The sequence below is a fragment of the Anopheles maculipalpis genome, chromosome 2RL, assembly GCF_943734695.1.
Source record: "Anopheles maculipalpis chromosome 2RL, idAnoMacuDA_375_x, whole genome shotgun sequence".
NCBI lineage: Eukaryota > Metazoa > Arthropoda > Insecta > Diptera > Culicidae > Anopheles > Anopheles maculipalpis.
Window position 1 is genome coordinate 18,688,907 of NC_064871.1, and position 24,702 is coordinate 18,713,608.

At 42.1% G+C, this 24,702-nt stretch overlaps 1 protein-coding gene across 1 annotated transcript in view; it reads right to left on the reverse strand.

Annotated features, from left to right (window-relative positions):
• LOC126556692 (furin-like protease 2) overlaps positions 1-22,283 on the reverse strand; it is a 95,645-nt gene extending 73,362 nt beyond the window's left edge. Inside the window, exon 1 of the mRNA XM_050212127.1 lies at positions 21,643-22,283. Coding sequence (XP_050068084.1) covers positions 21,643-22,131 — 489 coding nt within the window. The 5' untranslated portion in view covers positions 22,132-22,283. The remainder of the gene's footprint in view (positions 1-21,642) is intronic.
• Positions 22,284-24,702: the final 2,419 nt, after the last annotated feature.

Genomic DNA, 24,702 nt, shown 5'->3' on the forward strand with positions numbered 1-24,702 from the left:
AAAACAACACAAAAATCACCCTTAAAATTGAATCATGGAAAAAATCACATAAAGCCATCGACCCGAATCGATCTCAAACGATGTTTCATCACAACGAATCAGTAGAAAAAGAAACTGTTTATTTATTCATTCTCTATGAAACATACACACATACGGAAACGAATGACAGAAGATACACGCTATAAATAAATTGGTAACGGATCATTTCCCCTCGGTAACTGCACAAAAAATAAAATACTTGTGAGGTTTAAAGGCGGAAGCACCACGTAAATTCTGAACAGGGCGCCAAAAAAACCTTCCTAGGAATTCATGACAGAAAAGTTTCACGGCCGAATAGAAAAAGGAAGAAAAAAAAAATGCCAGAAATATGTTCCGAGACCATCTGTGGTGGAGACGCCTTGCCATTTGTGTGAAAATGGAGACGCCTCATCCTTCGCACACAAACAAACCAAACTGACTCGCGTATCGAGTGCGTCAACTGATGTCGTCATCCACCCACAGTTTTGTGTCGTTTGTGTCAATTTTGTTAGCGTATGTTGCAAGAAAGATCGCTGATCGAGTGAATTATACACAATAACAGACGGCATGAGCAATTCCAGCCAAAGTGAAACAAATCATGCAGTTGGACAATATGATTAAGCAGCAACCGGTTTTCTATCACTTAGAATACTTCATGCAGTTGAAATAATCATCAGAGTTCTCGCTTAATGTGATCCTATATGCACGCAGTTTTCTATAAAATCAACAGTAAATAAGTCAGCAAACCATGGAAAACTAACCGAACGGATGCAGCTTAATGACACTGGGTTTAATTATTTAGTGCAAACAACAGAAACTTTGCCGCCAGTGCGGCATCCGGCAACCGACAGAAGGTTCTGTTTGTTCAGCTGGCGTTACTTGGCACCATTTTGCTCACCCACCCTGGGTTTTAGAGGACGGAGGACAGAAGAAAGTCTAATGAGAGATGGTAACGAATTACAATGGCTATGGATGAGCGTTTCATAGAATTTAAGCATCAGTCATACTGTGCTGTTCTATGCAAATTCAGCACCCACTGAAAAAAGCTGTTCAGTGTTAATGAACTGATTATTCCTACACTGTACGATACAGTTACGAATTTGACTTTAACCATTTCATCGGGAACAATAAAAATCGAGCGACTGCTTATTTGAAATTAAACCAAAAATGTCATCAGTATAAGTTTGAAATTTGAAAACTCTCAGCTATTAAATACGATGTTTCGTAAAGCAATGATTAAATTTTTGGATCAATAAATTTAGTATCATTTAAACATATCATCAGCATGGCGGCGTGCATACGACAGCTGATAAAGCAAGAAATATTCAATGTTAAGCATCAAGTTCCCCATTTACCCTTCATTGTGCATTGGAGCGTGATAAAATAAATCGCATAAACTTTGTAAACAAACCCAGCCTAATTAATTTATGAGCTTTGTTCCACGACACTGCACAACATCAAAGAATGCCACACTTGTTCGTGGAACTCCCTTTTAAATACTGCCAAACACCCACACACTACAGCCAATTACAACACCCAGACCGTGTACGTGGCTATCAAATGTGACACAGAAATTAATTACATAATGTGCGACTTTCGTATCGCCAGTTAATATCGGGCTACAATGCAAGGTGGCATTGTTTAAGGTCAAGAGAGTTTTCCTCGCTTGCAGCATAAAATCCGCCCTAAATCATAAAAGAGCACCGGAACACAGCGAAGTGTGGATAAGCTGCTGTAAAATGTTTGGCACGGCTCAAACGCAAACGATGTGATAGGAAAAACGGTTTTACCAACTGGCCGGAAAAATAACACACGCACAGAAGGAAAAAAAATACGACGGAATGGTAAATTGTTGACACCTTTGCCACAAACAGACACGATCATACCGTGATGAGTCTGACTCGTTGACACTGTGTTTGTTCGCCCGCGCTGTATGGTGTCGAGATGTCTTTCACTTCGGTGAATAAATATTCTGCACATGACATCGGTGACCGGATTCTGTTTGGTTGGACAACTTTTTGTTTTGCATTGTTTTTTTTTGTACTGTTATTTTTTATATATATAAACGGATAGTAATGTGCCTGAGTACTGATTTTAACGGCTGCCATCAAACGCTTTCGTTGAATGCTGGGGGCACATTTTAATCACATGAAATATTGTGGAGCTTTCATTCAATCCTTCACTACCAATAGTACATCAAAGCCCAAGCACAAATGGATGCCATGACAATGGTTGTGCAGAACAAAAGCTTTAACTGCATGAATGGCTGAAGCACGGATATTGTATAACTGCAGTGGAAATCAGAAAATCACTGTAACAACGGATTAAATCAATGGCAGAATATTGAATTGTGGTGAACGCTCGATGTAGTTACAGCTCATCCAAGGCGGTTAAAACGTCTTAATACTTATCTTTAGTATACGTTGGTAAATTCACTTCTCTAGTGAATGTTTCTGTCTATTGTTTAATGATTACCTGTAAAGATAAGAAAAGAGTAGTGTTTTAGTAAATTAGTGTTTCCAGTTATCACTAAGAAGATAAAAGAGATACAAGGTAATGTTTCCCTTCCCACAGTAAGTGAATATTAGGTAAAATGAGTGCCTCAATGAATTTCACCACCCCGTAGAGCCATCCGAAAATAGCCCTCTTAACGAAAACATTTCACAAATGGAGCATTAAAAAGTTTCACCATTACAAAATTCCATTAGAGCTTTTATAGGAACGCATTTGCTTTGTAAAGAGCTTCGGAAGGAGCCATTTTCACAAGCAAATGCTACCAATTTTGGCTAGGTGACTAGTTAAAAAAGGTGCGACAGGGCAGGACACTCCATTTTCTTCCAAAGCCTTACCATTCTATGTTTCTTCACGTAAAAGTTTCAAGACATAAAACGATACCTAGCCATCAATGGACACACGAACACAAATGAATATAGACAGAAATGATCAGGTTCCGGTTTGCCCGTTTTGTTCTTAAGAAATAGTTTTCAAATTCAAATAATCTCTATAAAAGCTTCTCGGCGGTTAGCATTACGCTGTTGTCTGAAACTGATGGAAAAAGAAAGAAATCAAAGGAAAGAAAACTCCGGAACGTAGATACTTGTTGACAACCGAGCAGCAGGAAGATGTAAGAGTCCCCTATTCCACATTTGTTGACAGCGTCAAACGGAACCTCGGGAGAAAAATAAAATGATGCAAACCTTCCCGCTCCTGTTCTCGGAAGAGACCATAGCTACGGTCAATAGGGATTGCTTGCTAGGGTGGCGCCACCGGAAGACGGAAGCGAAACGGGAAAATAATGACATGTTCGTGACCGTGAGAGGAAGAGCCTGGGCAGAAAGGATGAGCAAGGGACGTACCTAGACAGACACCCTTGTGACCCGGTTTGCGGCGCGAAGGAATAATCTACGATGGCGGTCGTTAGTTACGGTTTCACAAACATTCGAAACCGAACTCAACAAACCATCCGGGCGACGGGTGGAAGTGCTAGTTGGCGAACGCCCCGGTGAGAAACACCAACGACCAATCCTGGGTGTAAAACCGAGGCCAAGAAAATAGAAGCGGAGAAGAAGAAAAGGTAAACTCTCTCTCTCTCTCTTTTCCTCTCGACTCTCGATGGAGTCAACCTACGTCGGTGAACTAAGCCAAGGGGATCGGATATCGCCGTTGTAATGGCAAGAATAACTCGAAGGATAATAATGAACTGTCATAAAAGACTTTTCATACACTCCCTTCCCACCGTGGTTCGACTGCTCGAAACTTTGCCCAAGCCCAAACCCATGTCAGCGGCAGCTCGACGGTGGCCTTATGGCGTTCGCTCACGCACACGTGAAGTTCCAACTTTGCCCAAGCTCGCAGCCGTGCAGCAGCTGCCGGCAGAAGATTTCCATGCACCCGAGGGAAAAGATTTTTGTTGCGTGAAGATGGCTTCCGCTTTTTTCTGCTTCTATTTTTTGTTTTAGTTCTATTAAAAAAAACGCCAGAATCGAGGCTCACAAGGGCGAGCATCATATCGTGTTTTGGTTTTTGATTTTATTCGTGCCCTCTGTAAAAAGAGACATAGTTCAGGTTATTTTTTTTCCTTCCGAGCATTCGCACTGACAGCAGAAACAAAGTAAGAGATGATGGTTTTCTTTTTGCCTTCATAAAAGCGTTGGTTTAACAAAGAAAGACCAACTAGAGAAGCATTCGCTGGAGGAAGCTTACACAACACAAGTGATGGAAATGGTTCTGGTGTAATGTGGTAATGTACAGGATGGTGTTTCGTATAAAATGTGAGAACCAAATGATGAAGCCGTCAGCTTGCAACAGCTAGCAAGCAAAAGTGTGCGCTGTTTACAAAGACGAAATAACTTTCGTTGTTTGACAGGAACGATGGAAGCAAGAGTAGCGGTAAGAACGGAGTAACAATCCGTTTATACGATTAGAGTCATCTGTTTGTTTTGTTTTCGCGAAAGGTATGGATTAGTATTATTTTATTATTACATGTTTCGTAATTATATCTAGGCCAAATTTCTTATTATATGGTATAAATTTACATTTTTTAAACTGCAATCAAGAACATTGAAACATTGCATTGTCTCCCACAATTATGATTTCGATAGCTGACATGATCAAGTGGATAGTTAAGCCTAAAGGAAGAAGATATGGACCTATCTTGAAAGACCGCCAGTGCTGTCGCATTTACCACTGAACTCTCCAAACCCGGTGATCGATCACAAAGCATTTGAGTATCGTTCCTATGGGTGGAAGAGATCATCCTATTCCAGCCATTGTTCTGAGAACTAGTTCATGTGACTCTGTGTGCCAAACCCAACATGTCATTCTCCAACGTTCCACAATGTCAGCATCCTTGGGTATGCTTAACGTATGTAACGTATGTAAAAAAAATTAATGTTAGAGTAAATATAGCCGGATTTGTACGATTATTGGAAAAAAGCTCTCAATTATTCTATTATTATTTTAGGTCCCGAGTGTCTTATCATACTTCCAAATCTAACTAAAGTAAAGCTCGCGTTTTTCGATAACAAAACCGCATAGCAAATCAAATACTGTGTCGTTTAGTAATTAAGAATTGAATTGAAGCCTTTGAAAATTAAAATTGATTTTTTTATACGCAAACACATTTTTTCGTAATTGTTATAAGTAAGTTACGTATAAGAAGTTATCATGAAAAAATACGGCGCCGAACCGTAATGCTCTTGCTTAACAAAACGTATTTTTCCATCCGTCAACTTGTCCGTAGCGAAAGAAATATCAGAAACCTCCTTAAATGTTACAGTGTTAAGAATCCTGTTTTGTAGTTAAATCATAGTTTTTGATCAATAGTTTTGTTTTTTTTTAAACACAAAATCAACAACAACAAAAATAAAAAACAAACAAGCTTTAGAGTTCTATGAACAATGGCAGGTTGTGAACAAAGTATTTTAGTACCAAATTAAGATAAAACAGCTCGAATAACTTTTCAAACTCACTAAAAACGAGTAGATCATGGTCAACACACTCCCTCTGATATTCTGATATTTTCCCTCCCGTGACCCAATGCAATCTTGAACATCTTTTGTGCGACAGACAGCGGATTACATTTGTTTCTCTCGTATCAGTTGAATAACCGAAACGTTCGATAGCACCCGACAAACCTAGAGTTGTCCTTTTGCAACGCGAACTAATTCCATCGGTTGTCCTCTGCGCAAAAGTAATCAGAACACACTAATAGGATGTTCAACAACTTCCTATAATGGTTTCTATCCTACATATCTATCGTGCGTTTGATCGTTGTTAATGATATTTGTTTCCACCAGGAAAAGTTTTTCTGCCCTTCGCAAAGAAAATATTATCACTGCAGTAATCAACAGCCTGCCAGACGTCATCAAGTCGACAAAGTATGTGACTCGGCCTGATCCCCTCATTGCTCTCGGACGTGATCGGAGTGACACACTTTTCCGGTGCAAGTAAGTTAAAAAGTAAGCCTTCGTTCAGACAAGGGCCTCGGGAATGAAATTTTCCCAATATCCCGCAATTAATTTCTTTAGTCAATTTCTTCCCAAAACCTTCCTTCGTAAGCGTGAAGGGAACTGAGATAAAAAAAAGTTCTTTCCACTCACAGTCACACCATCAATGACGAAAAGAGACAGGAGCTGTAAAAGTTTGATAAGATCTTTTGATTGAATTATTAATCATGTTTTATTAGATTGAAAGATGGTTAAGGTCGATCGGCGCCCTGCTTCCAACAGCACGCAACCTATTGCTTCGTCCGTGCAGCGAAATCTTGCCCTCAGGGAGGGTTAACACCAGTGACAGGAAGCCGTAACAAGAGGCACCCGGCAGTGTACGGTGGGCCGGTAGAAAAGTTTTTCGTCACGTCCACGAGAAATCGAGAGAGCGTGCGTATATACAATATATAAACCTAGGTAAGTGTGTTTGTAAGAGCTAAAGTTGACTTTTTACTTTCACCGCTGCCCCAACCGAAGCTGTTAGGATCATATCAGGATGGATGGAGACTGTTTGCTTCAACTCGCACCATCCCTGAAACCCTGCACAAACCTAACGAATTGGCGTTGAAAGTTTGACTGACTTCCAATCGCCAGATTGTCGTCGACTTTGGAAGGATTTAAAGAACGCCAAGCGGATTAGGGAATCCGTTTTTGTGGATAGAAGTTCTGTTTCTGGAAGGCAAAGGAAGCAGACATCAATTCGCCATTTTTTTTTTTAAAGGCTGAACTTCTGGAAGCCTACGGTGTCAAAGGATCCTGATTGGGGTGATGACTTTTTAATTGATTTATTGGTTCCTGGCCAAAAAAAAGGCCTCAATTTACACAGCACTGGAGCCGGTGAGCGATTGCGGGAAGATGGACAAGGTTTGTTGATTTGCGGCGTTGAAAAGGAAGAGGAAAAGATCCGGAAGGAGAGAGAGAGAGAGAGAGAGAGAGAGAGAGAGAGAGAGGAAGAGAGGTGTGAGTGACCCGAGGATTATAAGTTTTCCACGGGTTCATAATGTGTAAATTTGATAATGTCATCATCGCCGGATAAGCAGCAATATTTTTTTGTTTAAAAAACGAACCATATTCCATACCGTGCTCTTAATCCAGTGATAAATTACTTAACGAAGGGTACATTTATCAAGTTAATTTATTTTTGCCCATCTCATTATTTAGACGGTCCGCTTTATCGAGACACATTGCGTTTATTTATGGTCAACAGTGGAAGGCGTACGAAAAGGATTCAGTTAGAAAAAATGTAACAATTCACGGTTTTGTTGTTCTGGAAATAGCTTAAACTTCCCAAGAAATACAAAACTACAGACAACGATAAACGACGCATTAGTAGAGCAAACAAAACATTGAAAATGAATCTATTTATCGCAATGCTTGATGTAACAGAGATGTAAACCACATTAAATCCATCTATTTTGGGCAACTGTCACTAAATGATTTTCTATGACGTCAAAGTGTTTCTTGTTCCGATCCACACAGAACACAGGAATAACATTGACAAAAGAAAAACCATCGAAATAAAACGAAACAAACCAATCTCTAATAACAACCATCAGAAACGCGAACGGTTCGGTGGCAATGATTAATAATCTAAAGCCAGCCAACGGTCAGCTCGTTGAAGCTACCCACAACCTTTCGTAAGCCGTTTGACCGAAGCGTCCAGTTCCTGCAGTATCACCACCACCATTCACTAATGTGTAACATGACTGTGTCTGCCTTAACGGGGAAACTTGTTGACTGAGTTTAGTGACTCGGCGAACGTGTCACTGTTTTAGCTTTTATTTCTTGATTTTCTTTGCGTTTCGTTCAGTTCCATACGCCCGATGCTCATTAATGAATGCGTCATTACGCAACAAACACAAAAGTTTGCATCCAAACAGGTATCGTTTCCAGGGAGATATAGCGTCAGCCGTTGACTGTTTGAATAAAACATGCTTAAGCAGGTGATGCTTTGGCTTCTCTCAATACCGGTTGCAGGTTGATCCGGGTGAAACCGAAATGGACCAATTGGCCCTGAACTATCACGAGTTTAAAATTCGGAACGGCAGTTGTTGTCCTTGATCTGCAACATAAGTTTTATCCAAAGAGAGCTTCAAGACACGGAATGTAGTTCAACCGAGCAGGCATAATAGATTTTCGTTTCAATCTCTTGCTGGACAATTCAAAACAAAAATTAAGTGTTTCTATATTTTTCGTTCTATTTTTTGTGATAGCCAGACATTAAGTCAATGGTACATGTGAGGACGGTCCCAAAGATTTTCGACACACTACCTTCGGTGCACAAGATCGAATGCTGTGACACATCTGGAGATAAGGAAAGTTTGCAAAAAAAAAAACAACCTCAAGACGCCTCATCATTTCTGCTATCGATTGATGACATGGCTCTCTCAACATGCAATCATCGGTAGCGCTCATCAGCAGCCATGCCTAACATCGATAAGGACGTCACGGTAGAACCAGCTGGTCCCTTTTGCTAACGACCCTCTAGAGGAGGGCTGATTATTACGCACATCGGAGGCGACATCCTACATCCTGTCGAACGATTTGCGACAGTACGGACGAAATCTTATCCTGCCCATCAAAAACCAACACGAACCACGGAACGAATCTTTCACGCACACTGGCATGCATCCCAAACCAATCCTCGCCCATCGCCCGGAGACAATACACTGCAAAAGAAGCAACGCACCATTTCTTTATCGCCGTCGCCCGAAAATCTACCCTGCATTTTCCCATCCGTAACGACGAACAGAGAGGCTGGCTGGTGTTCTCGATACCGGATCATTAATAAACATGTGCCGATCTCCTGTTCTTCCTGTATTCCGTGCGGCCATCGATTGCCCAGACACCAAAAGGCGGCGCCATCCAAGGACTGGGGAGGATTGGCGTTTCGTCTGTACTCCGTTTCGCACCAGCCTCGCTAGAGCTGGGCAAGCGCTAAACAACGCATAAATCCGTCGATGACCTCTTTTCTCGGTGGTTGACAGCGGAGAGACACGAACAAAACGCAAAAAAAAAAATGAAAACAAAACAGAACACAAAGACCGGAAGACAGATGTGTCTTTAAGACTTTGGCTGTGTATTCGTTTTCTATTGCGCTTCTTCCTGACTCGCCGCTGGTGAATTCCACCAATGCGGGAAAATGCCTAACGAACGAACGAGCGAGTGTGCAAAATGAAAGATGATTGTGATGAAAATGGTCATCAGTTTTCGATTACGCACCCAGTGCTTACCGGGAACCATGTCGATTGCGTTGACAACGAGCGAAACGAAGCGAACGGTTATCGGAGTACCGAGAACTACCGGCACTAATGAACAACAAATCGACGCTGCGCCGTGATCGGATATGCACTTTTGTTGTTTCTTGAGAAAAAGTACATTAGGTAGTTTGTTATTTTACCGTTTTTTTTTGTTAAATGGCATCAAGGATAATGATTTTTTAACACGGATTTGAATTAATTGTTCGACAAATAATAGCACATAAACGTACATTTAAATCGTATAGCAAGCTTTTTAAAATAACTTTCATTTTACCCTTCACCTCGTTTAGAAATTATTTTCAATACTTATTTATGAAGGTATCGTCAGGCGATACGGTACATGTCAAGTGCAGTGAAATAAGCAATAGTTATCTCAGTATACTCAACAGACTCCTTCTCCAAGTGCACACTTTGTGCGCTGCTGCTTCAACCATCAATCACTAAACATCTAGAGCCAAAATAAGTCAATGGGGACCCTCTTCATTGCGACTTCACCAGTTCATCTCTGCCAGCTACCGATCCCAATGGATTGCAACAATCTGCAACATTGCCACTTATGTGCCGCTTGCCACCATTCCACCCCCGTTGGAAATACACCCGTGAGGGTAAACGGCGCACTGCCATTCGGGGTTCAGGTTTATATGTTTTCAATCCCACTATCACTCATGACATCATTCAATCCGTTCGACACCTGACATCTGCTTGCGATTTATTTCCCTTCTTTTTACTGCTTTGTTTCTGGCTCTTTCTGCACTTCTGGATGGTTTTCGTTTCATTTGCAAAACGTATACTATGTACACAATGCTCTGTTTGCCGTGCCTCTTGGCACAGTTCTGCTCGAAAAAGTTTGCTCCGATACAGCACTGGGGATTGTTGTACGCTTTTCTTCACATCCGTCAAGGTATGCTTTGCTGGTTTAACCTTGCTCTTCCTTTGCGAGCTGCTTTCGAGAAGCCTCGTATCGGTTATTGATGGGACGGGTGAGATTGATTTTGTGCTTCTAAGATTTTGCACCAAACCAGCTCATGAATGGCAGTGAAGAAACAGTGCTATTCATGCATTGTTGAGCTAACAGTACATGCCAGGTTTTCCAATGCGATACTGTCAGCGAAAGTGTGATGCAACGGTCCCTGATGAAAACATTCATTACATTTTTCTTTTCGAAACTTGAAATCGTAAGTTAAGGAGACGTAACGAAGGAAAAGAGATACCTTTTCTTGCACCATTTCTTTACACTTTTCGTCATTCGTCAAGAACGATGATCCTTCACTGTCACGAAACTTTGCTTAACATTTCGTTTTATTTTTTAGGCGTGTTTTAGGAATCTAATGTCAAAAAACTAATGTTTTAGGGAAACTGGCACAAACCAAATAGACAAAATTATCTGCAAAGTAAAATGAAGAAAGAATGGACTAGCATTTTAAAAGATTTTCAACAACAAAACAGATCATTTGAGCAATAAAAATGACACATACACAAAAGGTAAATCACCGTATCATCAGTCCGACAGTAACATGTGTACACGATGCTACATCCTTTAAAGGATTATGATTTGTTTGCCAGTTTTTCCACGCCACATTCGATTACTGCATCGCTTCCCACAGCACCACTTACAACCCCGACTACTACTGAAGAAGGACTATTTTTGAACCGAACCGGTACGACAAAAAAAAACCATCAAAATGTCATGACGTGATGTTTTGCCGCCTCTATTCGTAGGAAAAGCCTTCCAGCGTTCCAGAGCCACTGCTTGGCAAACGATTCGTCGCCAAGTGAAGGTGGCTACAATGAAGTCAACGCGATACGGTAGATACCGCCCGGAATTCAGCATACCGTTTTAACCGCTTATGGATCACTGTGTTGCTAGGTGTGGTTTGATGAAAAAGAAGCACTTTTACCGGTACTGGACTGGTTGGTGTATCCGTTGTGCAGGGCTCAAACATCACTTATCAATCAAAAACAAATTTCACCCATCAGCGTTGGTGCGGCAGAATTGTCAGACGACCGGCTTGGCGGTGGAAGAAATACGTATGGTGATTGAAGTATTTCCTTCTGCGTTTGCATGACTGCAGGCGGTTTATGAAGACGTTTTTTTTTTCTTATTCTCTTTCTTCTGTCACCATACCAGTGCTTCATTTTGCATGGATGCTGTGTCATCGAGCGTTGCCGTACCAAAGCCGACCAAATACGTAAATAGCATGATCATGTACAGTGTACAGCGAGGGCAGCATCGTGATGTTTACTGTAGAAGTCTTCTTGTAACGGAGCTGCTTCTGAGAAGTGATTTTTTTGTTGTGTGTTAGTCTGGAAATCATTACTTCGTTTTTTCTTAGGTTGAAAAGTAGAAGCAAAATATGAATAGTATGAAATGTCTGTGCAATAGGAAGAAGATTCAATGAGCGATTCAGCTGCTATCACATCAAAGTACAAAAATCGTATGGTAGAATCTAATCAGTCTTGAGTTCTTTGTGCCCTTAAAGCAGCTGTTGTAAATCTTTTTTAAAGAGGTTCTTGAAAAAGTTAGCTTGTACACTGATCAAAATAAGAATAGCAGCACCATGTGTTGTGCCAAATCTTCGGAATTTATGATTCGATTTTGCTTTTTCAACTTTAGAATATCATGTCAATCGATGTGAATCTTTTTGAATCAATGTGTTTTGTTAATTTGTTGATTTATTTATAAATTTAATCGATCTCATCGATCTCAACAGACCCCATCAGGTTCCTTGGAGTCCACGCCAATGGACACTCTTCTTGAAGAGAAAAAGCTCCCAAAATTATCAGTGAACTATAATCCATGTTACAACGCGTCTACGATTATACAGGGTTTACCGTCTAAGTTTGGACTGGCTGCCCACATTTTTTGACTTGCCGCATTCGGTTTTTGACTCTTCAACCTTCGGTTTATTACTTGCCGCGTTCGGGGTTTGACTGGCTGTGTATGTTTTTGAATGCAAGCATCGGATTTTTGATAGGGAGCATTAATTTTCATCCAAATGATTTACGACATTAAGAAAGATTTTCTTAATATTATTGTGCCATTTCAAGATGTCATTGCTTGACCTTTGTGGCACATCTGTTGCGCTCACTGCAATCTTACTCGAAATTGATATTCTTATCTCTTCACTAATATTGTACAAAAATAAGCTAATATTGGGGCGATCCGGTGAAAGAGGTGACAGTCATCTACCCTTTCTCATAGCTTAAGATGCTGCATTCAAAACCAAAAACGGTAAACAAAGGATTTTTTGCGACTTTTTATGTAAAACTTCACCTTTTGCAAACATTACCGTCCAATGAATCAAAAACCGAACCTTAAACTTTGCCAAACACTTTGCAGGAACTAGCTACACTGGAGCTAATTTTTATCATTACTTTTTTTGCAAAAACGCACAAAAATCTCAAACTCAAAATGAAAAAAAGAACAACTTCGTTACAGCAAACAATTTATGCTTAAAGTTTAATCGTTATGATAACAAAATTCTACACACAGCTTTTCTCTTTGCCTTTTGTTGAAATATTTCCTGCGAACCGGGCGATCTATAAATAACTCAACAATATCAGTTAACTTTCCCTTGAAGCCAAACCGAACCGAGAGAAACTCATCAAAAACACATAATCCTATGAATATCATTATGATCCTAAATTATCTTCGTATCCAAGCTGCTGCTCCCCTCACACCGGTAAGGCGGCTTCAATATAAACTCATCGAAAATATTGCTTCGGATAATTACACCACCAAATACATATGCAAGATTCACTCGAGCAGTGGAGGAAAACCGAAACCACCGATCGTTTGGTAAGCAGTTTTTGCTCCACTTTTTCGAAAAACGCAAAGGCAAAAATTCTGCGGCCCGAGCTGGAGTCCTGAACGGTGGGATTCTTTTTGTTTTTGTTCGCATTCTCCGGACGCTTGCTCCGTAACCGCGATGGCGTTGGCCTTTCTTCCCTAAACAAAGTATTCCTATCACATAAAGCAAATATAGTATGATAATGTACAACACCATCAGATTAGATTGGAAATTCCGTCTAGCTACTTCGCGAGAACGAACAGTACCGAGCAGTAGCAGCGAACGCTTCCAATCTCTACAGCAGAAACCCGAACAGAAGAAAACAGTGGCCAACAAACAAAAACAAATCCGATGCACAGAAAAAGTAGAACCATTGCTTATACAAGAGAACGCCATAATTCTCGCGCCATACATAAGAAGCAAGCGTGTGGTGATTCCAGAAGGTGAGCAAAAAATCTTGAGAGAACAAAAATTGGAACAGCAAGAAAAACGAAACGGACGCAGATCACGAAGCTTATGACCCAATCGTTGCTTAAAAGTTAAGCACTGAGCTGCAGAACGGACGGCGACGAACTGAGCAAAGCTTGGAAAAAAGGGAGCGACACTGGATGTCTGAAACGCCAGAGAATGAGGTACACTTAATCTATGGCCAACTTTAGCGCTACCATCATTGTCCGCACAAAGTTAAGGATTGCAGGAGTAGAGCAGAAGAAGCAGCAAACATTTTCGCAAAACAGAAACAGCACCGTCATCTCCAACAGGCAGTGCCATGAGCCCAGCCCAAAAATCGAACCACCAAAGCAGCAACATGGTGGCCGGGTTTCGCCATCCCAGGGTGATGATGACGCTGTAGTCCGGGACTATTAATTTTGTGCCATGTATCGATCATAATTTCCCGTACCGTGCCACTGTCGCGAACTTAAACCTTAGATAGGTTTCGATTCCAGGATAGCTAAAACGTGCATTATTCTTCGTTTTGCGCGAGCGAGTAAGTGAGTGTGTGTTATTAGTTTCTCCCAACACGCTAGAGTACGGGAACAATAACAACAAATGGATGAATTTGTGCGCTTACTTGCTGTTGTGTGGAGTTGATTTTGCTTTTTTTTTATTCACGTTGATCAAAGAACTTGCTTATCCATCAATCCATTTGGAAGGCTGACGAAGCAAAAACGCAAAAACGCAAAACCTTTCCGATAACTAAAGGCTTCGGTAAGGGTAAGGAACCCGTAAGGAAAAAAAGGCGACATTTACTGAAAATACAATTACTTTGTTTTATGACGATTAGCTCTCTTGCACCGAAATCACACGACCAGTCAAATTCACCGAGCGTGACCGATGTACGACGTACCAAAGCTGATAAAAGAACCTTACACTAACAAAGCGCGATACTATTTATGCTGCTGGCTAGTCCATTCCCGGAATGGGGAAACTCCAGGACACGTCGTGCTGCAGAAAAATGATCCAAAGTTTAGCTGACTTCAGTATCCGTCGGCACCCGAGGGAGAAGTAACTCTACTGATGACAATATGTTTCATTAGATCGCCTGACATGGTGATACACGGTACCTATTCCGAAGAATCCTTCGCCATCGTGTGTTACGTGCTACAATTTCCTGGCGGGGTGGGGGGTTTTTTTTTACGACACACCAAGCGAACGCTACAGCGAATGCGCTTTCGGCGTTTGTCATCTAGGCCATACTCGAAGGATATCCTTGCCGTTGTTTTAAGTCTACATCAGCAGGTTCCAGCGGATGAGCGTTTGACATTGGCTTCCAGACCAACACCCACTCTAAGCCATTATCGACCATAAAGCGATTGATTGATGACCGTGTCCGTTTTATGCGCCATTACGACACGCTGGAGTGGCAACGAATTTCCATCTTGCTTCGTTCAATTTTTCGCTTCCTATGCTAGGGCTGTGTATAAAAGGCAACAACCGGGTATCTTTACTGTAGCGGCAGGCCTAAAAGATTATAACGTAACTACTACCAATATAACAATGTATTTTTGGGTGGGTATTTGTCCGTAAATAGTAAGTCCTATCAAGAAGATCACCCGAAGATACAAGGAAATGGATTGTGGTTGCACAACAGCGGCGCATAGCTCGATGAGCTTATCCTTGATATGTTCAAAATTATAGTAAGATAGCTTTAAGCATAAAAACGAATAGTGTTTACCAAGTATTTCCTATATAAATGGGCAAAATTCCATTTTCCGATAACTACTTTCTGTATAAATTTTGTCCGTATCTCTTCTCTTCAACTATAGCTCACTCCCGCTCCCTCTCCACCCATGTCTACGTCTGTTTTCGTACTTGACCAACTGTAGGTACACTATTCTACCTCTTTAAATACATAAATAAGCTTCAGAAGTATACTATGCCTTATGGCTAAACCCCGTCTTCTGCTGCTAGCACACCATATGTACAAGTTTTACGATTACTTATTAATCCCCAGCCACGTGGGAGCAGGGGAAAACGGTTCACCGGCACTGGGTGTGCCGTAATCAAGAGATCGTATATCGAAAAAGTTGCACGATGTACACACGTGCACAAACACAATTCTACATATTTACGCAAATAACCACAATCCCCAACAGCGGAGAGTGCAGCTTCATCAAAACTATCGAAAATCGGTATAAGCTTGCATGGTTGCGGTGGCGCAAGGTGTGGTATCTGCAGGGAGTGTCTCCAAGTGCCTGGAGCGGGTTGGAAAACCATAAGGGAAGGATAGAACTAAATTTTAGATACTTCGAAGGACGCAGTCAACTGGGTAGAGATGAGCTACTCATACGAGCAGACTTAAGCACAAACTTGCAACGTTCGGTAGTTATTATTTGAATAATGGCCAGCAGAAGGCCATACATTATAGAACGGGAAATCGAAATCGGCTTCATCTTAACGTGTTGCACTAAGATCTTCATTACGATTATGCACAGTGTGATTGGTTGGTTTGGAATAGATCACACACAGTCTCAAATGTACAACCATATGCGTGATGAGGTATGCGTTTGATGCATGGATTATTAAAAGCAGGAAATAATTACTACACAACTATTGCATAAAATAATACTTTAGGTAAACAATTCTTCAAATATAGAAGAATATCTTTCAAGAGCATAAATCACATATTGTAGTCAAAATGACTGTTGAAAATCACAGCGAATACCGTCACAGATTGAAAGGATAGAAACATTCCCGCAAAGCAGTCCGGAAGATAAATGTTTCTTATTTTATTTTAAAAAACTTTTTTTTTTCAAAACCCTTCACAAAACGGGACTGCTTACCAAATTGAAATTAAACACAACAGCACGAAACGAAATAATCCTCGTCTTTTGCACGGCACACACGTTTACGATCGATATGCACAGAAGCAAACGGGAGTTTGGGAATGTACGGAATGAACCAGGAAGAATGGGTGAAAATGAGATTTTCCACAACGCTAACTACAAAACCTTCCGGGAAATCCAACACGAGAGAACTAGTTGCCACTTGTTTCTGTGGAGCATGTGTGTGCTATTTGTGTGGTAAAATCCACAAAAATTGCGCCAACACTGAAATGCTTTCATCCCAAGCTGTAAGGGTGCAATGTGTGTGTGTGTGTGTGTATGTGTTTTGTTTGTTTCTCATTAGGTATTTCGAATTTGTATTTTTGTTTCTTGTGTATGCTAACTACTCCACCAACAGCATCGTAATGGTCACAATCTCTCTTTGTGGTTCTATTAAAGCTTATAGTTGTTGGGGAAATACATATCAGAGTTGTACCATTACTATGGAAAGGGAAGAAATTCTATGGGATGGAAGAATTATAATGAACGCAGCAGACAGCAGCCTTCGGTGGTAGAGTGTGAACGAAACACGCCGTTAAAATGGTATTTGTATGTGTTTTTATGGATTTTAAATTAGCTTATGTCTTTATTCTGTTATTACTATGCCCACGGTTCTTTCTTGTCTTGTGTTTCTAGTTGCGCTCGCTGTCATACAAGAAATGTGGTAGAAAGTGTGCGGATGAGAGCTTTCTCAAGCTCTAAATACACATTAACCCTGGAACGTATCCAAATCTACCAGGTATATATTTTGGTACGTGTTTTTAAAACAGAAACTGCTGAACCTATCTTCTCGGTTTAGCCAGAGCAGCTGAAAGAAATGTTGACGAAGCGCGTTCCTCGAATGGGAACCCGGAACGCAAATGTTGTCTGCTGCCAGATAGAAGGATAAAGAAGTCAAAAAGTTCATGAACACCCTCGCCATATGATCTTGTTGGAGACGCTGTTAAAGGGTGCTAATTTGATGTCTGATTCTACTACACGCTCCCACCGGATAGGACATTACTGGATGGAAAGCCCTTGCCTAGTATGCCAAACCCAAAAGTTCGCCCGAATCCCGGGCATATGATCGAGTAATTTTCAACTTATATCACACACCCGCTTTACATTCATCGGTAAAGGATGTGCGCGGGAAGCCTGTGCCGAAAAGTGACTCTAATTTGAATAAATTTATTTGCCTGTTTTTATACGTCGGTTCCAGTCACGTAACTTGCCAACATATTCGCTCATCGCTGGCGCACACCGGAAGTGGCGCAGTTTTGCTGCGAACGAACACCAACCCATAGTTCCGGATGTGTGTGTCTGTGTGTGTGTGTGTCTGTTGAATAAGCAGCAGCACGTACCAACACACAACACCGTCTGGGCAAGTGGAGCATCGGAGCACAACTTCCGGCGCGAAGGGAGAGAAAACTCGCACCGGAAACGTCAAGGTCCCACCCGTCTAGCTGTAAGACATGTTCGTTTTTTTTTTTATTTAGTTATGATGGTAGTAGTGCTTGTAGTTTGCGTCGTTGTCGCTGCCGAACCGGGCAAGGGATGGCAATTTTTAGTGGGTTCGTAAGGGTTAAATGGTAACGGCGCCATTTATGCACGAAGCCTCCGAGCACCCTTTGGTGTTGGTGTGATGAATTTACTTACGACCTGTATTGCTCCATTAAACGTGTTTGGATGTGGCACTTAAGCATGCCCCTACCGATCGCCAGGCCGGATGCAATGGTGTTTTTCGCTCAGCGGACGGGCGGTGACGGGTTAAGTTTGATTTTTATAACCCCTTTTCGCTTAGATAGGGACGAGCCGAGGTAGCCATCATAGCTGGGTAAGTTTATGAAAAGATTATGTGAAGGGCGTTTTGTAAAATGGGTTAATAAACATAAATAATTGGTAAAGCGCCACAAGTTCTTACAACACCTTAGAGTATAGCTTGAAGTGTGTGAGAGATGCTCCAAAAGAAAGTTATCAGTGATCTAGCAAAAGGCAAATTTAAAGATAACTTCAAGACGCTTTTACATATAAGCACAATTTTACTGCTGATTGATGAAAGCCAAGCATCTCATTCGAAAAAGTATAGATTTAGGAAACATTGCTGTATTCTTTTGTTTTCGTTTATCAATTTTATACCAAAAAATTAAACTAAACTAAGGTAGACTAATTTTATTCGACGATACTTATTCATAACCTCAGATGCGTCGTTAACGATACATATAAACTCTGGAAACTTGTTCCTCTAACGGATAATTGATATACGCAATAAGCTCAAGTGTTTCCAGAACGAATCCCATCACCAAAAGAAACTGCTTATCAAAACAGTCAAAGTTGTTCATTATCATGCAGATTCAGATGTGCTTCAAGTATATTTCCTTCCAACCAATCCAAACACCGTGAACGGACGGCGACCAACTCAGCCCCTTTCGGCACAAAATCGCACACTTCACCAGCCCGACGCCGAACTTCTTCAGCTGAAATAGTCTGAAGTAGTGGAATTTGCTTCGCTCGAGTGCTGTTGCCATTTTCCAGTGTCAATCTCGCCGGCATCGGATGAATCCGGAAAAGGATACCGTCGAGTGGAAGCTGAAAGCAAGTCCCGACAATCACGAGCCCCGCTTCCACAGGAAGCTACCAGGGTGGCTTGGTGGTTTGGTTTGCCTTTCCGAAAACGGTTTAATTGGTATGGCACAAGTTTTTCCACCATCAGCATCCATTGTCTCGGCGACGAAGATACTTGCGGCTGTGTTAACACAGCGCATCGGGTCTGCTCATCCTTTTTCGTACCGCTCGACGGTTTCGAAGGCCGTTCGATGGTTTGGGTGGTACAAGCGTGCCAGTTCTGCCACAGAACGCAGTTTTCCGAATTCAACTCTTCCAACCAACGGCAACCCGAACACTGGCTAACGAAGAAAACACGCGTAGGATGGAACTTTCCCCCATCGAGCTTTTCTTTTGAGCTGTGTTTTTTGTTATTGTTTTCGTTCTGGGCAAAATTTCGTCAACCGAGTCGAAGATTTTCAACGTTTGCTTCCGTTTCGTACCCAATGATCTCTACAGCAATGGCTTTCCTTTCGAGGGTCAGTAATTAGCAGTCAATCGATTTTGCATTCAAATGAGATTCAATACTGTGTTCGATTCAACATTCATGACAACGGAAAGCGGCAAATCTTGGAAAACTCCCACCCTTAGAACAAAAGGACTTTCGATTGAATGGAGATGGATTTTAATTCCATCATCGTGGCATTTTCTTTATCGTCCTCTTCTTTTACCATCGCTCTTCTTGCCCAGCTCTGCTGCAGGGATTCAATCAGCGCCACCGTTCGGGTGCCGTTGTCTTCAAAACAGCTAGCCCGAATATTTGATCAGCGATCCCGCTACGGTTGAATTAACTTTAAATTAACGGACCCTTCTTTTTTTTTACTTCAAGCTAATTTTTATTCTCTATAACCGTATCTTTACTTCTAGCGCAGCAAAAGTAGATGGCTCAGCAGATAACCGAAAAATGCCATTTGCGACAAAGAAGACGCCGTAATCTCTGGCAGCGCAAGAACAAAAACCTGCGGTAATAGTAATTTGTCACTAATTAAAGAAGCCTCGGCTCTGTTTGATCAGTGTGGATTAGAGATGCAAAAATTATGCAAATTGTATTTCACCATCAGACCACCAGGTTCTTAATTGGCTAGGTGACTTTCCTTTAAAAGAAAAAATACCCCCAGCTACTTGTGGCCAACCACATAATGTGTTCCACAGAGTGTTTACTTAGGAAGGAACGGTGTATAGGTTTCAAAAACCAATTGATTGTGTTTCAAAATTACTACCAGAAACCAAATTGATTTTTGTCTAAATTACTTAACGCAAAGATTAACAAGCTCTTAAATATATTCGCCTTCTAACGACGCACACTCGTAAGATACTGAAGCAGACGAAAAGCAGTTTCCCTACCAACGAAACGTCTATCAACAAATATCCTAAACTTCTAGAAAAATGTGAAGGCGTTGAACGATGCTGACAAATTGAAGTACGTGCCAAGAATGGAGTGTACAAACAGAGCCTACACCCCAGTCCGAACGGCTTCTTGTTGTCGGATAAACAAACCGACACTCAGCACTTTCGAAAGCACTGTCGGCTAAGTGCATGGGTAAGTTTGCTTGAGCGGAGCGAAGGAGTTTCGGTTGGGCTTATACGCAAGAGACAACATTCTCACTTTTTTCTCTTTCTTTCTCCGGGGAGCACCTAAAGGGTCGTTCCGGGATTCTTTTAGCAATTCAATCTTGGTACACCTCGAATCAAAAATGCACGAAGGCCGTTTAGATAAACTAGGGACCTTTTAATAATAGCACAAACGTGCCCTGGTTGACCAGATTACCGACACCAGGAACAAGTTGTACATGATTTTGATATGTTGTATTTTAAATATCCAACAAATAACAACGCTGTTTTGCCCGAAAGCATTCTCGATTATGTCAAAATTTAATGCAAAACCGTGTACCGGGTCGCTTTGGTCGCTTTACCAAAAACCTGCATCAGACTGTGTCTGAATAAATGATAAATCAGCATCAATTTATCAGCTAACCATCGGGACCAACGCAACGGCGCGGCCAAGGAGGAGCAGAATTTACTTTACGAACATCGATTTATCGTCGGAGAACGCATCCCATCCGGTCGCACACACACAAAAAACAAATCTGAAAATTGCCATCGCTCATACCCCGCACGTTTGTAGACTTTTATTCGCCGGTTTTATTTCTTCTCTTTTGCGCCCGAAAGGACGAAACCAGCCCGAGGCGAAATGTTCGCTCTCTCAATCAAAATCCTATTAAACGATTAGCCCGCTCTAAACGGTTTATGATTATACATTTTAATATTCATTTGCCTATCAGCCGTCCCATCCGAGTCATACCCGTGTGGCAGGGCGTGCTGGCAAATGGTTGAGGCTTGACAAATTGTAGCAACGATAAACTAGCGCATAAAATGCTCACATGCATCGTGCTAGAGCATGCTCTAGCGACAATCGGGAATGAAGTTGTGGGCTTCGGACGTGTGTGCGCGGTTCCCGGCCCTTTCTAAACAACTATGCAGCAAAATGCATTCCCCTTTTTTGCTCCCCAAACGCTGCCAATAATGGATGTCTAATGGTGTTGTAATTTTGTCACATCCGCATCATTGTCGCATGATGATTTTCCGGCCAGCGGTCACTGTATGACATTTCGCTGACCTTAGCCGACCTGGAAAACCATTTCGAAAGAGCATTAAATGCATCACCAGTGTCACCTACCTGTCCCATATTGCTGAACCCGTACTTGTGTGCGATGGAGTCAGCAACATCACCACCCCGCGGAATATAAACAGCGAACTCGTTCATGTAGATGGCGGCTGGCCGCGCATTTTCTCTCTTCGGTTTGGCTGCATCGATCGCTGCGAGTGGTAGCGGACCGGCTACATACTCCAGCAGCCCAGCATTGATCTCAGCCGGCGTAATTAGATCATCGCTGCTAACGTTGTAATTGGGCTGCACCGAAATCGGCCCATTAACGCTTCCATTAGCGATGGTTGCGTTCGGTGAGGCGTCAACCGCGTGCAGTGTGATTGCTAGCAGCGCTACCAATGCCACATATATCCACCGGGCAGCCATATTCCTTCCACTGCTAGCGTGCGGTTCCGGATAAAGGCTGTGCACTGGTTGACGTGCTGATCGTCTTTGACTCACAATCGACGAGATTATGCATGATCGCTGTTGTGCTTGTGGTGGTGACAGTGCCGCCATGTTGTGCGCGTCGCAGGTCCTAGCTGGTGTCTGCGGTCGGGTCGCAGCGCTGACAGCAGCAACACCGTTTGCGGCGGAATAGCGATGGGCAGTTGCTTTTGAAGTCGTGCACACTTGGCGCGCTCATAAACGCTGGCTTTTTCTTCGCGGACTACACACTTCACTCCAGAAACACACACGATCACGATCGGCACGCAGATCAGATAACAAATATACCTACGGTTTGAGGAAAACGTGAGACAGGAGTCACAAGGAAAATGTACGCGATAGGGATTTTGAGTGAGGAGAAGATCTGGAGGTGAGGGAAAAAACGAGGATCAGTAGAAGGTGACAAGTGCTGTTTCTAGGAAATGCGCACTATCCAACAAATGGCACGCACTGCGTTTTGTAGCAACTCGTTTCATCCGAACATCATTTTTACATGTGCGGAAGCGTAGAACGTGGGACGTTTACTTTCAATTCATCATTTTGAACAAACTTTATTTTCTTGTGCACGATCACTGTTACGCTGATGGACATTCAGTAGCTTCGATCTGAAAGAGGAAATAGAAAAGAGAAAATAGAAGAGTTAATTATACCGTCAGAGACTTTAAGTTAAACTTTAAATCGAAAACTTCGGACATGCATTTATTTATATTATTAAAAATAAACGAAATTTGTTGTCATCAGGGACTTAAACTTAAGGCTTCATAGAGGGTAAACCAAGAACGACTTTCACGTCCAACCGGACTTCTTTTGATGCATAACAGAGCCACCAGCAGTACGCAAACATTTATACTTCAGCAACCGTGACCTACCAACCTGATCTCAGCTCGAATGAGCGACAACATCAAATTAAGTTACCCCCAGTAGTAGCAACGGCTACCGCAAACCATCGCGACAGGTCAACCATAATCCTCCGATTTTCCGAAACGAAGAAAATGGAAAATTTAGATGCTCGCGTCACATTGTTGCATTTCGCCTTCACCAGCTGCAACCCGCTGAGCGGTGGTTAATCAAAATGTAAATCACAAACGCAGCATCACCCGGGCTCCATTAGTGCTGCCCCGTGGTTAGACTTCTCGCTAGCGCCCGCTACCCAAACCATTATTATCTTTATGGCTCGCGGGCTAGCTTAATGCCACCGCCCGATAAGCCTGTACCGTAGCTCTCACCTACGAAATGGTGCCGGATGGAAGGTGAATCCTGTCGTAGTCTTAGCGGGCTTGCTCACTGTGAAAAGCGAGCAAAAAAAAAGAGAGACATTCTTCTTTTCCATCTGCTTCTTTGTACGGTGCTTGATCACGCAAGCAAACAATTCGCTCAAGCCTGCGCTCACACAAAATTCCTAGTACGTGTAGTTTTGCACCGTTCTGGCTGGATACGGGATACCGTGCAATCCCTGCCTGTGCCTCAGTTGGTTGCTGCTGTTGTTGCTTAAAGTCTCACGGCATGCCCAACCATGGTATACCTTAACATGATTTGCGTTGGTTGTGCTTTGTGAGGGTAGATCCGTACATTTCCATTATGACGCTATCAGTGTCCACGGTAACACTGCTCCATGCCCGATGGCTATCTTGCAAAGTAATAAGATGTAATCAACATGGCCGAGGCGCGTACACTTGCTCGATGTTTCTTTGTCTATGCCTACGGTTGTGGCAATGTTTGCAGCGTCCAAGGCAAATCTCGGCGACATCATTTGCACTTGCTTAGGTACTGTTGGGATAGGATCCCCGGAGGGATTTCTTTATCCACTGTGACTCACTACTGCTCTCTGTGTTTGCGATTGCAATGACCCCATGCACGGGAAATAGATATCAGATTTAACAACAATTACGGCGCAGCTATTTTTAGTGGACTGCTTTCAATGAAATTTGTTCAAAATAGCACTTTGGGCGAGCTATATTTAAGTAGAATTTTGTTATTGTAAATAAATAATTAACTACAATACGCTCGAAACACATTTACAACGTTCAGTAAGATGTATATAGATATTATGTTCAAATTATTGCAAAATTTCAAAGTTGTGAAACAAATGTCAGACGCTGTTAAAGTTAAGGGTTGTTTTTGTGCGACAACCCAATTATTTGTCCCCAAGGCAATAACATCCCAACATCTCAATGTCACTACCAACATCTTTGCAGTGGTTGAACTTTTTAATTATAAATATTTAAATGTTAATTAATCCACTGAACACACGACACGTACTTCTGACGCACACGAGCGCACGTCACAACAAAACACGGATTGGCGGAAAAGCATCCAAATTTTGGCCTTCACATTACGGCGTAACGAACATGTTTCTTTCATTCCTACATCTTAAAAGAACCACCAATTCAGTTGATTTACAAAACCGTCACTTTGCATCACTGCCGGGTGGATTCGGAAAGCGACTGCCTTTACCCTCGTACACTCTCTGTCCCTCTCTCTTTCTCTTTCCATCAAGAACATTACCACCGATTCGCTCACACTCGCGTGGCATGGGATAGCCATTATTGCCCCGCCAAAAAACCTCCCCGACGCTCGTTCTAATATTTAAAACATAATCAACATTTGTCAGGTTGATTGTGCCACCGGGCGCCGGAAGGCTCC